This window comes from Grus americana, chromosome 32, assembly GCF_028858705.1.
Source record: "Grus americana isolate bGruAme1 chromosome 32, bGruAme1.mat, whole genome shotgun sequence".
In the NCBI taxonomy this organism is placed as follows: domain Eukaryota; kingdom Metazoa; phylum Chordata; class Aves; order Gruiformes; family Gruidae; genus Grus; species Grus americana.
Window position 1 is genome coordinate 1,480,058 of NC_072883.1, and position 16,457 is coordinate 1,496,514.

The window sequence follows — 16,457 nt, forward strand, 5'->3', positions numbered from 1 at the left end:
GTTTTTGGGGTCCCTCCCCCCAGTGTCAGGGTCCCCCCATGTGTCCATCATCCCCCCCGGTTTCGGGGTGCCCCCCATGTCCCCCCCCCCAAGTGTCGGGGTGCCTCAGTGTTGGGGTCCCTCCCATGTGTGTGTGTCCCCATTTCGGGGTGCCCCCAGTTTCAGGGTCCCCCCCATGTGTGTCCCCCCCATGTCACACACCCCCCCCCCGTTTCGGGGTCTCCCCGGTTTTGGGGTCCCCCCGTGTTTCGGGGTGCCCCCATGTCCCCCCCATTTCGGGGTGTCCCCCCCCTGTTTTGGGGTCCCCCCCCATTTCGGGGTGTCCCCCCCGTTTTGGGGTCCCCCCCGTGTTTCGGGGTGCCCCCATCCCCCCCATTTCAGGGTGTCCCCCCCATGTTTCGGGGTGCCCCCCATGTCCCCCCCGGTTTTGGGGTGCCCCCCATGTCCCCCCGGTTTTGGGGCGCTCAGGGGGGCACGCTGTCCCCCACCCACCGCAGGTACGGGGGGTTCCCCTGCGCCACCGGCAGCGCCACCAGCTCGGGCACCTCGTACGGGTGGGCGGACCTGGGGGCGGGGCCGGGGGCGGAGTCAGGGCTCGGGGGCGGAGTCAGGGCTCGGGGGCGGGGCCAGGGTTCAGGGGCGGGGCCAGGGCTCGGGGCGGGGCCAGGGCTCGGGGGCGGGGCCAGGGTTCGGGGGCGGGGATCAGGGCCGGGAACGAGGTGGGAGCCGGGCCAGGGGGCGGGGCCAAGGACGGGGCAGGGGCGGGGCAAGGGGCGGGGCAGCATGTCACACCCACCCCCCATCACCCCTGTGTCACCCTCCCCGTGTCCCCCTGTTCCCCCTCCCGTGTCACCCTGTCACCCCCTGCATCACCCCATGTCACCCCCGTGTCACCCTGTGTCACCCCCATGTCACCCCCTGCATCACCCCATGTCACCCATGTCACCCCCCTGCATCACCCCATGTCACCCCCGTGTCACCCCCCCGTCTCACCGCACGAACTCGGCCAGCGCTGGGATCTTGGAGCTGCGGGTCTTGATCATCTGGGGGGAGGGGACACTTGGGGACACCCCGGGGGACACTGGGGGGGGGCGCTGGGGATGTTGGGGACACGAGGGGGACACCCCGGGGGGGCTCTTGGGGGGACCCTGGGGACATCGTTGGGACATTGGGGACACCGGGCGGGGAGGGAGACACCGTGGGGACCCCCCTGGGGGACATTGGTGGGGACACTGGGGACATGAAGGGGACACCCCAGGGCCCCCCCGGGGACATTTGGGGACCCCCCGGTGACGCCACTCACCATCAGCACCTCGCTGTCCTCCTCCACCTTCCCCTTCCACGTGTAGCTGGGGGGGGGTGTCACCTGTCACCCCTGGTGTCACCCCCGTGTCACCCCCACTGTCCCCCGTGTCACCCCCCCGTGTCACCCCCACTGTCCCCCATCCCCATGTCACCCCCCGTCCCCCCCATCCCCATGTCCCCTCTGTCCCCAGCAGTCCCACATGTCCCCCCTGTGTCCCCCCCTGTCCCCCCCCGTGTCCCCCCCATGTCACCCCCTGTCCCCCCGGTGTCCCCACTCACATGGAGGTGACGTGGGGCAGGATGTTGACGCAGGCGGCCAGTCGCTTCTCCACCATCGCCCTGGGCACGGGGACAGCGTCACCCCCCGTGTCACCCCCCGTGTCACCATGTCACTTCCCCGTCACCCCCGTGTGATCCCATGTCACCCCTGTGTCACCCCCGTGTCACCCCCATCACCCCGTCACCCCCCCATGTCACCCCCCGTGTCACCATGTCACCCCCTGTCACCCCCCTGTGTCACCCCGTCACTCCCCCGTGTCACCCCCGTGTCACCCCCCATGTCACCATGTCACTTCCCCCTGTCACCCCATGTGATCCCATGTCACCCCCATGTCATCCCCCCACCCCTGTGTCACCCCCATGTCACCATGTCACTTCCCCATGTGATCCCATGTCACCTCCCCGTGTCACCCCCTGTTGTCACCCCCATGTCACCATGTCCCCCCCCGTGTCCCCCCACCTGCCCAGCTCCTTGGCCACCGTCTCGTTGGGGCAGGTGACGAAGGCGGCTGAGAGGCTGCCAGGGACGTAGGGGACATCGGGGTCACCGGGGTCACCGGGGTCGCGGGGGCCCGAGGCCATGGAGAGCAGCCGCCGCCCCAACGCCTGCAGCAGCGGCACCGTCGACACCGTCACCAGCGCCAGCGCCAGCACCTGCGGGGACAGCCGCGCCCGCCGCGTCACGAGACCCGTCATATCGTGACAGTCGCTGACCCTATCGCGATACCCAGGACCGTCACGATACCCAACGTGTCGGGATACCCGCCAACCATGATACCCAACAGAGCGATACCTGCCAACCATATCACGATACTGACTATATCGTGACAGTTGCCGACCATGTAGCAATACCCACCGTATCACAATGCCCACCATGTCGTGATACTCAGGGACGTCACATGATACCCAGCATGTCACAATACCCACCGTGTCATGATAGCTGGCACATCACGGGATACCTAACGTGTCACGATACCCACCATGTCGTGATACCCGAGAACGTCACATGCTACCCAATGTGTCATGATACCCACCAACCACATCACAATACCTGACGTATCATGATACCCAATATATAACAATACCCACCACGTCACGATACCCACCACGTCACAGCGTCTGGCAATAGTACCGCGCAGCCCAGCATGTCATGACAGCCAGCATGTCACGATAGCCAGCCAGGCATGTTGCAATATCTGGCGTGTCACGACAGCTGGCAATGCCGGCGGGTCACGATACCCAGCAGCAGCGTCACGAATCCCACCGTGTTGCGATATCAGGCAATCTGCAACACCTGCTGCATCACAACAGCCAGCAGCGCCCAGCACGTCGCGATACCGGCCCACAGCACCCAGCGACAGCACTGCGAGGCCTGCTCTGTCGCGATACCCACGTCGCAATACTCACCGTGTCACAATACCCCACCATGGTGCTGCAATACCTCCTGCCATCACAATACTCGCTATCTCACGATAGCCAGCGCATCGTGATACCCACCCACGGCACCGTGATACCCACCACGTCGCGACACCCAGGACGTCACGACACCCGGCCCACCGTGACTATACCGCGACACCCGGCCCCTCACCACCACGCCTATCACGCTGCGACACCCCACCCCCCCCCCACTGTCGTGACGTACCCCCCCCTCCCGTCACGATACGCCCTCCCCTGTCACGACACGCCCTCCCCTGTCACGACAGCCGTGGGGCAGGTACTCACACCACAGACCACCTTCATGGGGCGCGGGAGCCGGCGCCGTGTCCCCTCCTGCTGGGAGAGCCGTCAGGGGGGACCCTGCCCCACGGCTGCCCCACGGCCGCCCCCCAGCCCCACGGCTGCCCCACGGCTGCCCCACGGCTGCCCCACGGCTGCCCCACGGCTGCCCCACGGCCCCCAAACTGCCCCACAGATCCCCCCCCCCAAAGTGCCCCCCCCAGCCCCATATAACCCCCCCCAGCCCCCCATAGCCCCCCTGCCCCCATCGCTGCCCCCCAAGTGCCCCCCCACCCCCCCCATCCTCCCCCTCCCCCGCCCGTACCCGCCGCCGCACGCGCCGCTCGGCCGCCGCCCCCACGTGACCCAGCCCGCCCCGCCCCCACCCCAGCGCCGCGCGTCACCGCGGCCCCGCCCCCTCCCCGCTGCGTCATTGGGGGTGGGGGGAGGGGGGAGGGTGAGTGTGTCAATGAGTGTGAGCAGGGGCAGGGGAGTGGGAGTGGGGGGGTGGGCCTGTGCGTGCGCGTGTCTGGTGCGACCCTCGGCACACGGATGGGTCACGAGTGCACGCTCACCCAGCGCACGCTCACCCAGCGCACGCTCGCTCACTCGCTCGCTCCCCCTCTGCACACCCGCCAGCTGCACGCTCACCCCCGGCCCTTGCACGCTCCCCTTGTGCGCGTTCACCTTCGTGCGGCACACGCTCGCCCCGCGCACGCTCGGGTTTGTGCGGGGCACCCTCGCCTCATGCACACCCGCCTCCTCGCACGCTCACTTCGACGCCGTGCGCGCTCGCCCCTTGCGCGCTCTGGGGCTGTGCACACTCGTCCCGTGTGCGCTCGCCCCACCCTGTGCGCGCTCACGCTCACCCCACTGTGAACTGGGAGCTGCTGGGAGGGGCGAGAGCCCTTGGGAGCAACTGGGAGCAACTGGGAGCACTGGGATGGGGACACTGGGGACACTGGGGAGCCCTGGCATGGGGCACTGGGAGCAACTGGGAGGCACTGGGATGGGATGGGAGGGCACTGGGTGGCACTGGGATAGTGAGTCTGGGACCCCTGTGCCATGGAGATGTGTCACTGGTGCCACTGGTGGCACTGGGATTGGCAGTACCACTGGTGTCACTGGTGTCACTGGTGTCACTGGTATCGCTGCTGTCACTGCTGTCACTGGTGCCACTGGTGCCACTGCTGTCACTGCTGTCACTGCTGTCACTGGTATCACTGCTGTCACTGGTGCCACTGGTGTCACTGGGATTGGCAGTACCACTGGTGTCACTGGTGTCACTGGTGTCACTTGTATCAATGCTGCCACTGCTGTCACTGCTGTTGCTGGTATCACTGGTATCACTGGTACCACTGGTGCCACTGCTATCGCTGCTGTCACTGCTGTCACTGCTGTCACTGGTGCCACTGGTATCACTGCTGTCACTGGTATCGCTGCTGTCACTGCTGTCACTGCTATCGCCGCTATCGCCGCTATCGCCGCTGTCGCTGCAGCCCCCAGTGTCGGTACCGGGGGGAGGGGGGGGAGGGGGCCCTTACAGGCGCCTCCTCCTCCAGCGAAGAGCCCCCCCCGCCCACTCTGCCCCTCCCCCCCACCTGCCCCTCCCCCCCGCACACCTGCCCCTCCCCCACCTTGGGTCCGCCCCCTCCCCCGCCCCCTCGCCCGGCCCCTCCCCCCTCAGGCCCCTCCTCCTCCTCTCCCCCGGTCCCTCCCCCTCCCCCCTCGGTCCCTCCTCCCCCCCCGGCCCCTCCCCCCCCCGGTCCCTCCTCCCCCCCCCCGGTCCCTCCTCCCCCCCCCGTCCCTCCCCCGGCCGCCTGGGTCCCCCGCGCCGCCCGTGCCGGCGCCCGGGGGAAGCGAGCGGCGGAGGAACCATGTCCTATGTCCCCTTCCGAGGTACCGGCACCGGGGGGGGGCACCGGGGAGGGGGGGGGGACACGGACACCGGAGGGGGGTGGGGGGGTCCCGGCCTGGCCCCGCAGCCGGTACCGGGGGGGGGGGAGGGGGGGGGGAAGGGACCCGGGGTGGGGCCGGGAGAGAAACCGGGGCCGGAGCGGACCGGGCGGGGCCGGGAGGGGGGGGACACCGGGGGGGGGACACGGGACACCGAGGGGGGGGGGGTGGCGGTACCGGGGGTTGGCGGTACCCGGTGATGCCGGGATCGGGGGAGGATGCCGGTACCGGAGGGTGCCGGTGTGGGGGGATGCCGGTACCGGGGGATGCTGGTACCCGGTGATGCCGTTACCGGGGCGATGCTGTTACTGGGGGATGCTGTTACCGGGGCGATGCCGGTACCCGGTGATGCCGTTACCGGGGTGATGCCGTTACCGGGGGATGCCGGTACCCGGCGATGCCGTTACCGGGGTGATACGGGTACCCGGCAATGCTGTTACCGGGGCGATGCCGTTACCGGGGTGATACCGGTACCCGGTGATGCCGTTACCGGGGTGATGCCATTACCGGGGCGATGCCGGTTCCCGGTGATGCCGTTACCGGTGCCAGCGGCGGGTTCACCACTGCAGACAGGGCCCGGCCCGGGGGGCTCCGGGGCCGGGGGGTCCCCAGGGACCGACCTGACCCACTTCCGAAACGGGGCCGGGGGGGGGGGGACACACACGGGACCGGGGGGGGGGGACAGGGGACGGGGACACCCGGGTGTCCGGGGGGGAGGGCACCCAGCACCCAGGGGGGCACCCAGCACCCCGGGGCCTCGGGTATCGCCCATCCTTGGCGTGGGAGGCCGAGGCTGGGGGGGCACCCAGGTGTCCGGGGGGGGCACCCAAAGGTCCAGGGGGGGCACCCAAAGGGCTGGGAGGGCACCCAAAGGGCTGGGGGGGCACCCAAGGGTCCAGGGGGGCACCCAGGCGTCGGGGCCTCGCTCATCCCCCACCCTCAGCGTGGGAGGCTGAAGGACCCAGGCGTCGGGGCCTTGCCCATCCCCCCCCAAATTCCCCCCCTTCCCCCCCCCCCCCAGGACCCCAAATGGGGACCCAGGTCTGGGGGAGGGGTGGGGGTGGGGCACCCCCAGACACCCAGGGTGGGCGCGGGGGTGGGGGCGAGGGAGCACCCAAGCGCCGGGGCCTTGTGCACCCCCCAGCAGCGTGGGAGGCCGAGGGACCCGGGTGACCGTGGCGTGGGGGTGGGGGACACACGACACGAGTGGGTCCCCCCCCATCCCCCCACCCGTGGGCTGCGCCCAACGCCGCCCCGCAGGAACCCAGCGCCGGGATCTGAGGGGGGGGGGTGTTGGGGGGTGATGCTGCTGCTGGTGGCCCAGCGGTGACCCCCCCCCTCCCCCCTTCTCCTCCATGTGCCCCTCCCCCCCCAGATGTGCGTGGAGCCCCCCTCCCCCGTGGGCCCTACGCCCCCTCCCCCTACGAGCGCCCACCCTGGAACCCCCGATTCTGCATCATCTCCGGGAACCAGCTGCTGATGCTGGATGAGGAGGAGGTGAGGGGGGGGGGGGGAGGGGGTGACATTTGGGGTGGGGGGTGGGGTGGGGGGTGCGTGGGGTGTCGTGTGTCCCCCCCCTCATTTTTGTGACCCCCCCCCCCCATAGATTCACCCGTTACTTATCCGGGACCGCCGGAGCGAACCGTGCCGGAGCAAACTGCTGCGCCGAACCGTCAGCGTCCCGGTGGAGGGGCGCCCCCACCCCGAACACGGTACCGCGTGGGTGGGGGGGGGTGGGGGGGGGGGTGTCCCGGGCCGCCCCCTCCCCCACTTTGGATAAAGGACGGGGGGGGGAGGGGTAGGAGAGGGGAGGTTCAGCATCCATCCCCCCCCCGGTTCCTTTCGCCATCCCATAATGCTCGCCGGAGGCACGCATGGCTGCTCGGCAACCGTTGCTAGGGAAACCCCGCGGCGCGGGGAGGAGGCGGTTGGTCCTACCCCCCCCCCATCCCCCCCCCCCATCCCCCCATCCCCCCGCGAGGGGACCCCGGTGTCCGGCCCCTCCCCCCCCACCCCCCCTCTTCCCCCCCCCCTCCCCCAAAAAGGGCCCCGCGCGCTGCCCCTCCCCCCCCCAGGTGTGTGCGTGGGGGTGGGGGGGTGTTGGGGACACGGGGGGACACGGCGGCGCCCCTCCCCTCCCCCCCCCTCCCGCCCCTCCCCCGCTTCCTCCCGGTGGTTAAAAAAAGAATTTTTGGGGCTGCGAAGCATCACCATGGCAACGGCACCAGCGCGAGGGGGGGGGACACGGGGGGGGGGACAGGGGACAGGAGCCACCCCCGCCACCAGTGTCACCAGTGCCACCAGTGCCACTGGCGGCGGCACGGCAAGGGGGGGGACCAGCCACGCGCCACCCCACTGGTGGCACTGGTGGCATGGGTGACACTGACACGGGTGGCACTGGTGACACTGACACAGGTGACACTGTCATGGATGACACTGTCATGGGTGGCACTGACACGGGTGGCACTGGTGGCACTGACACGGGTGACACTGACACGGGTGGCACTGGTGGCACTGGTGACACTGACACGGGTGACACTATCATGGGTGACACTGACACGGGTGGCACTGGTGGCACTGACACGGGTGACACTGACACGGGTGGCACTGGTGGCACTGGTGACACTGACACGGGTGACACTATCATGGGTGACACTGACACAGGTGGCACTGACACGGGTGACACTGACACGGGTGGCACTGGTGGCATGGGTGACACTGACATGGGTGACACTGTCACGGGTGACACTGACATGGGTGGCACTGGTGGCACTGGTGACACTGTCATGGGTGACACTGACATGGGTGACACTGTCACGGGTGGCACTGGTGGCATGGGTGACATTGTCACGGGTGGCACTGACACGGGTGACACTGTCATGGGTGACACTGACACAGGTGGCACTGGTGGCACTGGTGACACTGACACGGGTGACACTGTCACGGCGGGTCACCACCACCACCATCTCCCGCTGGCGCCTCTGTCACACCTCGCTGTCACCGTCACCGCGGCCACCACCGTCACCAGTGCCACCATCACCATCACCAGTGCCACCGTCACCCGGTGCCACCAGTCACTGCCGCTGCCACCACCAGTGTCACCAGTGCAACCACTGTCACCATCACCACTGTCACCATCGCCATGGCCACCACTGTCACTGTCACCATCGCCGCCACCACCGCCACCACCAGTGTCACCAGTGCCACCACTCTCGCCACTGTCACCACCATCGCTGTCACTATCGCCATGGCCACCACTGTCATCATCACCGCTGTCACCACTGTCACCACTGTCACCACCACCAGTGCCACCAGTGCCACCAGTGTCGCTGTCCCGACTGTCCCTCCTGCCAGTGCCACCGCTCTCGCTGCTGTCACCACCATCACTGTCACTGTCACCGCTGTCGCCATGGCCACCGCTGTCACTGTCACCGCTGTCACCACAGTCCCTGCTGCCACCATCACCAGTGTCACCAGTCACTGTCACTGTCCCCACCAGTGTCACTGTCCCCACTGCCACCACTATCACCAGTTCCACCAGTGTCACTGCCACCACCACCACGTGTCACCAGTGTCACCAGTGTCGCTGTCATTGTCCCCACTGCCACCGCTGTCACTACCACCGTCACCAGTTCCACCAGTGTCACTGCCACCACCACCAGCGTCACCAGTGCCACTGCCCCCACTGCCACCACCACCGCCAGTGTCCCCATTACTGGTGTCCCCATTGTCCCCACCACCACTGCCACCATCACCAGTTCCACCAGTGTCCCCAGTGTCACCACCACCAGTGTCACCATCACCAGTGTCACCAGTGTCCCCAGTGCCACTGTCCCCACTGCCACCACCACCGCCAGTGTCCCCATTACTGGTGTCCCCATTGTCCCCACCACCACTGCCACCATCACCAGTTCCACCAGTGTCCCCAGTGTCACCACCACCAGTGTCACCATCACCAGTGTCACCAGTGTCCCCAGTGCCACTGTCCCCACTGCCACCACCACCGCCAGTGTCCCCATTACTGGTGTCCCCAGTGTCCCCACCATCACTGCCACCATCACCAGTTCCACCAGTGTCCCCAGTGTCACCACCACCAGTGTCACCATCACCAGTTCCACCAGTGTCCCCAGTGCCACTGTCCCCATCGCCACCATCACTGTCACCACCACCAGTGCCACTGCCACCACCACCACCAGTGTCCCCAGTGTCCCCAGTATCACCACCACCAGTGTCGCCAGTGCCACTGCCACCACCACCATCACCAGTGTCCCCAGTGTCACCATCACCAGTGTCCCCAGTGCCACTGCCACCACCACCACCATCACCAGTGTCCCCAGTGCCACTGTCCCCATCGCCACCATCACTGCCACCACCACCAGTGCCACTGCCACCACCACCACCAGTGTCCCCAGTGTCCCCAGTGTCCCCAGTGCCACCAGTGCCGCTGCCCCCACAGCCCCCACCACCAGTGTCCCCAGTGCCCCCCCCCCCGATGTCCCCGTGTCGCCCCCCCCCCGTTCCCGTTCCCACGGGGTCCCACGTGGGGGGGACACACACGGACACGAGACCCCGCGCGCGGCGGCGGCGGGGCGTGGCCACGTTTCCCCGGCAACACCGCCCCGCCCCCCCCTCCCCCGGACCCCGCCCCCCTCTCCCGGTCCGGGGCGGGGCCGCGCGCGCGCGCGCCCGAGGTGATTGGAAAGCGGGGAGGGGGAGGGGCGGGGCCGGCCCGGGGGAGGAGGGGGGGGAGGGGCGGCGCGCGGCGGGGGCGGAGCCGTGTGCGGGCGCGCGCGCGCGCGGGGCGGCGGCGGCGGCGGCGGGAGCGGCGGGGGGGGTGAGTGTGCAACGGCCGGGGCGAGTGTGCAAAAAAACCCCACCCCCTCCCCCCCCCTCCTCCTCCTCCCGGGGCGAGTGTGCAAATCCCGGGGCGAGTGTGCGACGGCGGAGGGAACGTGCGCGGCGCCGGAGGCGGCGGTGAGCGTGCAACGGCGGGAGCGGAGCGTGCAAAAGCGGGGGCGAGCGTGCAAAAACGGGAGCCGGCGTGCAACGGCGGGAGCGCGGGGGGGGGAGGGAGGGAGGGAGGGGGGGAGAAGCGGGCGTGCAAAGGCGGGAGCGAGCGGGCAGGTTTGTAGGGGTGAGGGGGAGCGTGCAAGGCTGAGGGGGGCAGTGAGTGTGCAAGGGGGTGACAGTGAGTGTGCAAGGGCTCCGGGGGTGAGCGTGCAAGGCTCTGGGGGTGAGGGGGAGCGTGCACCCCTGGGGGGTGAGCGTGCAGGGCTGGCGGTGAGCGTGCAAGGCTCTGGGGGTGAGGGGGAGCGTGCCCGGCTCGGGGGGACAGGGTGTGCACAGCTGGGGGGTGAGCGTGCACGGTCTAGGTGTGACGGCGAGCGTGCCCAGCTGGGGACGAGCGTGCCCAGCTCTGGGCGTGTGAGTGTGCAAGACTGGGAGTGAGCAGGAGCGTGCAGGGCTCAGGGGAGTGAGCGTGCAAGGCTGGAGCGTGCATGGCTTCACAGGTGAGTGTGCGCGGCTGGAGGGGGAAGGTTGAGCGTGCACGGCTCCAGGGCTGACAGTGAGTGTGCACGGCCAGGGCTGAGCGTGAGTGTGCAAAGCTCTGGTGGTGAGTGTGGGCATGCACGGCCGGGGGTGAGCGTGCACGGCTCAGAGGGGGATTGTGCACGGCTCGGGGGTAACAGTGAGTGTGCGAGGCCTGGGGTGAGCGTGCACGGCTGTGAGGGCGAGTGTGCACGGCTTGGGAGGGGGACGCTGTGGCTCAGGGGTGAGAGTAAGCGTGCACGGCCTAGAGCGAGTGTGCACGGCCTGGGGTGAGCGTGCACGGCTCCCGGTGCGAGTGTGAGCGTGCACGGCCTGGAACAAGTGTGCACGGCCTGGGGTGAGCGTGCACGGCTCCCAGTGTGAGCGTGAGCGTGCACGGCCTGGGGTGAGCGTGCGTGGCCTGGGGTTGAGTGTGCACAGTGAGCGTGAGCATGCATGGCCCCGGGGTGAGCGTGCACAGCTGGAGGTGAGCGTGCATGGCCCGGGGTTGAGTGTGCACAGTGAGCGTGAGCGTGCACGGCCCGGGGTGAGCGTGCACAACTCCGGGGGTGAGTGTGAACGTGCACAGCCCGGGCTGAGCCTGCAGGGCCCGAGCTGAGCGTGCACGACTCTGGGTGCCAGCGTGAGTGTGCAAAGCCCCGGGGGTGAGCGTGCAAAACCAGGACCGACTGCCTGAGTGTGCCCCCCACCCCCTCCCCGAACCCCCAAATCCCGCCGCTCGCCCCCCCCCCAAAAAAAACCAAACCACCCCCCCCAACCCCACCCGCTGTGCGCGTTGCACGCGCGTGTGCGAGGCGTGCGGGGATGCGGTCGGGGACCCGTTCCCCCCCGGGTGCCCCTGGGCCTTTTGGGGGGCCCCCGGGGTGGCACTAGGACCCAGGAGGCGCCATGTGGGGCCCCCCCCAGCCGGGCCCCCCCTGGGCGCTTCGGGGCACCCTGGGGCCCCCCCCCGGCACCCGCCTCAGCCTGGAGGGCGGCAGCAGGACCGTGGCCGGTAGGAACGGGGGGGGGACACGCACACGACACCCCAAAATTATTGGGGGGGGTGGGGGTGGGGGGCAGGAGTTAAGGGGACCCCAAGATTTTTTTTTTGGGGGGGGAGTTTGGGGGGGGCTGGGGGGGAGTTAAGGGGATCCCAGGGGTGGAGGTGGGGGGGTTAAGGGGAGGTTTTGGGGGGGGGGGGGAGAGTTTGGGGGACCCCAGGAGCGCAGGGATGGGGGGGGGGGATGGGGGGGGCAGGGGGTGATGTTGGGGATGGGGGGAGGGATGGGGGAGGGGTGGGGGGGGGAGGGCACCCCGGGGGCTGCTGGGAGGTTTGGGGGGGGGGTGGGGTATGGAGGGAGGCCCTCAGGGCCCCCCCCCCGACACTGGGGTGACCCCATGGCCCCCCCATACCCTTCCCTGGATGTGCGGGGCCCCCCAAATCCTCCCAGGATATCTGGGACACCCCCCCCTGCCCCAGGACACCTGGGTCCCCCCCAAATCCTCCCCAATCACCTGAGACCCCCCCCAAAATCCTCCTTGCTTACCTGCCCCCCCCCCAAATCCTCCCAGGACCCCTGAGCCCCCCCCCCCCCCCCAAATCCTCCCCAATCACTTGGGACCCCCCTTAAAATCCCCCCAGAACCCCCTGGGTCCCCCCCCTCAGGACACCTGGGCCCCCCCAAAAATCCCCCCTCTGGGACACCTGGGCCCCCCCCAGGACACCTGGGCCCCCCCAAATCCTCCCTGCTTACCTGCGCCCCCCCCCCCCAAATCCCCCCCAGGACCCCCCCAAATCCCACCTCTCCCGCAGCGGGTCGATGGAGGGGGGGGGTGTAAGAATTTCGGGGTGTCCCGCCCCACCCCCGGGTCCGTGCGCGCGCGTGTGTCCCCCGCTGTCCCCCGCTGTCCCCTCAGGCTCCTGTCCCCCCCCTCCCCGTCCCCCCACCCCGTGTCCCCCCCCCCCCGTCCCCCCCAGATTACCACGGCGGCCGTTCCCGCAGGAAGAGCGTTCCCGGGGGGAAGCAGTACAGCATCAACATGGACGCCCCGCCCGCCCCCCCCTTCCGGCCCTCGGTGAGCACACGCCTGTCGCCGCGGTTACCGCGACACGCTTGTCGCCACGGTTACCCCAACGCCGGGGGGGGGGGTTACCCCGGTCCCACACACGCATGTCGCGATGGGAGGGTGGGGGGGGTTGGTCGTCGTGCGCGTTCGGCGTTGGTCGCCGTGGTCCCGCGCACGCTTGTTGGCGTGGTTGCCCTGTCCTGCACACGCGTGTTGTCGCGGTTGGTGGGGTTCTGCCTGGCGCTGGGTCCCGCGGGTGCGTGTTTGCCGCGGGTGCGGTGGCCCGTGCGTGCGCGCGGCGGGGTGGTTGCTCCAGCCCGCACGTGTGTGTCGCTGTGGTTACCCCGTCCCGCACACGTGTGTTGTCATGGTTACCCCATCCCGCACATGTATGTTATCGTGGTTGCCCCATCCCGCACACGCGTGTTGTCATGGTTACCCCATCCCGCACATGTATGTTATCATGGTTACCCCATCCTGCACATGCCTGTTGTCATGGTTACCCTGTCCTGCACACGCGTGCTGTCGTGGTTACCCCACCCCGCACATGTATGTCACCATGGTTACGCCATCCTGCACATGTATGTTATCATGGTTACCCCATTCTGCACACGCCTGTTGTCATGGTTACCCTGTCCTGCACACATTGCCATGGTTACCCCATCCCACACATGTATGTTGTCATGGTTACCCTGTCCTGCACACGCGTGTTGCCACGGTTACCCTATCCTGCACATGTATGTTATCATGGTTACCCCATCCTGCACATGCCTGTTGTCATGGTTACCCTGTCCTGCACACGTGTGTTGTCATGGTTACCCCATCCTGCACATGTATGTCGCCATGGTTACCCCATCCCGCACATGTATGTTAACATGGTTACCCCATCCTGCACACGCCTGTTGTCATGGTTACCCTGTCCTGCGCACACGTGTTGCCATGGTTACCCCATCCCGCACATGTATGTCGCCATGGTTACGCCATCCCGCACACGTATGTTATCATGGTTACCGTGGTCCTGCACACGCGTGTCGTCACGGTTACCCCATCCTGCACACGCGTGTGGCCCTGGTTGCACACGGTTACCCTGGTCCTGCGCATGTCTGTTGCCACGGTTGCTCTCACCCAGCACACGCCTGTCGCCATGGTTACCTGGTCCTGCATGCAGGGTTATCTGTTGCCATGGTTACCCTGATCCTGCACACGTGTGTTGCCATGGTTACCCTGCACCCATGTCTCCATGGTTACCGTGGTCCTGCACACGCCTGTCGTCATGGTTACCCTGGTTGCCCACATGCGTGTGGCCACGCTTACCCTGGTCCTGCACATGTCTGTTGCCATGGTTACCTCGATCCTGCACGCCCGTTGCCATGGTTACCTTCATCCCGCGCACGTGGTTACCCTGGGCCCATGTTGCCGTGGTTACCCCGATGCCGCCCACGCCTGTTGCCATGGTTACCCCGCTCCTCCACACGTGTCGCCGTAGTTACCCTGGCCGTGCACATGCCCGTTGCCATGGTTACCATCACCCACGTCGCCGTGGTTACCCTGGTCCTGCCCGTGCCTGTTGCCATGGTTACCCTGCTCCTGCCCACCCGCTGACCATCCTCCCGCACATGCATGTTGCCATGGTTACCCAGATCCCCCATCCCCATGGTTACCCCTGCTCCTCCACATCCCTGTCGCCATGGTAACCCCGGTCCTATACTCCCTATCGCCGTGGTAACCCCAGGCCTATACTCCCCATCACCATGGTAACCCTGGTCCTAGGCTCCTTGTCACCATGGTAACCCTGGGCCTGTACTCCCCATCACCATGGTAACCCTGGTCCTATACTCCCTGTTACCATGGTAACCCCGGTCCTATACCATGCTATTGCCATGGCAACCCCAGGCCTATACTCCCCATCACCATGGTAACCCCGGTCCTATACTCCCTATTGCCATGGTAACCCCGGTCCTAGGCTCCTTGTCGCCATGGTAACCCCGGTCCTACCCTCCCCATCACCATGGTAACCCTGGTCCTAGACTCCCCATCACCATGGTAACCCTGGTCCTACACTCCTTATCACCATGGTAACCCTGGTCCTAGACTCCCCATCACCATGGTAACCCCGGTCCTATACTCCCCATTACCATGGTAACCCCGGTCCTAGGCTCCTTGTCGCCATGGTAACCCCGGTCCTACACTCCTTATCACCATGGTAACCCTGGTCCTAGACTCCCCATCACCATGGTAACCCTGGTCCTACACTCCTTATCACCATGGTAACCCCGGTCCTACCCTCCCCATCACCATGGTAACCCCGGTCCTATACTCCCTATTGCCATGGTAACCCCGGTCCTAGGCTCCTTGTCGCCATGGTAACCCCGGTCCTATACTCCCTATTGCCATGGTAACCCCGGTCCTAGGCTCCTTGTCGCCATGGTAACCCCAGTCCTACACTCCTTATCACCATGGTAACCCTGGTCCTAGACTCCCATCACCATGGTAACCCCGGTCCTACCCTCCCCATCACCACAGTAACCCCATCCAGCCCCACCACCTCTGCGGTCTCCCAACCCCCCTGGCCCCCTCAGACCCCCCCGCCCCCCCCGGCCCCCCCCGGCCCCCCCTCAGCCGCCTGTACCCCAGCAAGGCTTCCTGAGCCGCCGCCTGAAGAGCTCCATCAAGCGCACCAAGAGCCAGCCCAAGCTCGACCGCACCAGCAGCTTCCGGCAGATCCTGCCCCGCTTCCGCAGCGCCGACCACGACAGGTGGGGACGCTCGGGGACACCCCGTGGGGACACCCCCGGGGACACCCCCGGGGACACCGCTAGGGATGGGGAGGGAGGGAGGGGGTCGGGGTGATGCAGGGACTGTGCAGGTGGCAGCGGGGGGGACGTGGGGATGGTTCTGATGTCCAGGTGACAGCGGGGTGGAGGTGGGGACAGTCCGGGTGACAGCGGGATGGGGTTGGGGACACTCCGGGTGACACCAGGGTGGATGTGGGGACAGTCCAGGTGGCACCAGGGGTGACATGGGGACAGTTCTGATGTCCAGGTGACAGCGGAGTGGACGTGGGGACACTCCAGGTGACACCAGGCTGGGGTTGGGGACACTCCAGATGACAGCAGGGTGGCGTTGGGGACAGTCCAGGTGACACTGGGGTGGACATGAGGACAGTCCAGGTGACACCAAGGTGGACATGGGGACAGTTCTGATGTCCAGGTGACACCAGGCTGGGGTTGGGGACACTCCAGGTGACAGCAGGGTGGCATTGGGGACAGTCCAGGTGACACCAGGGGTGACATGGGGACAGTCCAGGTGGCACTGGGTCAGGCGTGGGGACAGTCCTGCTCCCCCGTGTCCCCAGGCTGGGCACAGGGACGTCCCCATTCCCTGGATGTCCCCAAGAGTGACAGGGGTGGCCAGTCCAGGTGTCCTCCTGCCACAGGAACAACCCCCCCAGTGTCCCCCTGTGGGGGCACATCCCAAATGTCCCCAATGTCCCCATGTGGGGCAGGTCCCCAGTGTCCCCAGTGTCACCATATGGGACAGGTCCCCACTGTCCCCAGTGTCCCCAGTGTCACCAGTGTCACTGTATGGGACAAGTCCCTGCT

General features: G+C 67.6%; 2 protein-coding genes across 15 annotated transcripts in view; one reads left to right on the forward strand and one right to left on the reverse strand.

Moving 5' to 3' along the window:
* Positions 1-422: 422 nt before the first annotated feature.
* CUTA (cutA divalent cation tolerance homolog) lies at positions 423-3,699 on the reverse strand. 5 transcript variants are annotated; one of them, XM_054807691.1, is made up of 7 exons: positions 3,626-3,696; positions 3,307-3,354; positions 2,045-2,238; positions 1,585-1,644; positions 1,304-1,349; positions 994-1,043; positions 423-564 (listed from the first exon to the last, which is right to left on the reverse strand). In XM_054807691.1, the coding sequence occupies exons 2-7, from the start codon at positions 3,322-3,324 to the stop codon at positions 465-467; spliced, it is 468 nt and encodes a 155-aa protein (XP_054663666.1). In that variant the 5' UTR covers positions 3,325-3,354; positions 3,626-3,696; the 3' UTR covers positions 423-464. The 5 variants fall into 5 exon arrangements, with proteins under 5 accessions (XP_054663666.1, XP_054663667.1, XP_054663670.1 ...); XM_054807692.1 differs by having other exon boundaries at positions 3,307-3,357; positions 3,626-3,671; XM_054807695.1 differs by lacking the exon at positions 3,307-3,354 and having other exon boundaries at positions 3,626-3,699.
* A 1,403-nt stretch (positions 3,700-5,102) lies between these two features.
* SYNGAP1 (synaptic Ras GTPase activating protein 1) overlaps positions 5,103-16,457 on the forward strand; it is a 30,427-nt gene continuing 19,072 nt past the window's right edge. For 7 of the 10 annotated variants that reach the window (XR_008574472.1, XM_054807697.1, XM_054807699.1 and 4 more), the window contains exons 1-5: positions 5,103-5,199; positions 6,632-6,753; positions 6,863-6,968; positions 12,767-12,864; positions 15,490-15,611. Coding sequence is in view for 9 of the 10 variants with exons in the window: in XM_054807697.1 (XP_054663672.1) it covers positions 5,178-5,199; positions 6,632-6,753; positions 6,863-6,968; positions 12,767-12,864; positions 15,490-15,611 (470 nt within the window). In the remaining variant the exon portion in view is untranslated. Of the gene's footprint in view, positions 5,200-6,631; positions 6,754-6,862; positions 6,969-10,508; positions 11,801-12,766; positions 12,865-15,489; positions 15,612-16,457 lie in introns of those variants that run through there. The other 3 variants (XM_054807703.1, XM_054807702.1, XM_054807704.1) reach the window with 3 other exon arrangements.

Bases quoted from the DNA above. Each gene is read 5' to 3' on its own strand.
- CUTA (XM_054807690.1), bottom strand. From the start codon at position 3,012: ATGGTGGGGTATTGTGACACG. The intron at 1,350-1,584 runs GTGAGTGGGGAC...ACCCCCCCCCAG, and splicing joins CTGCCCCACGTCACCTCCAT to CTACACGTGGAAGGGGAAGG. The intron at 565-993 runs GTGAGACGGGGG...CCCCGCCCCCAG, and splicing joins GCGCTGGCCGAGTTCGTGCG to GTCCGCCCACCCGTACGAGG.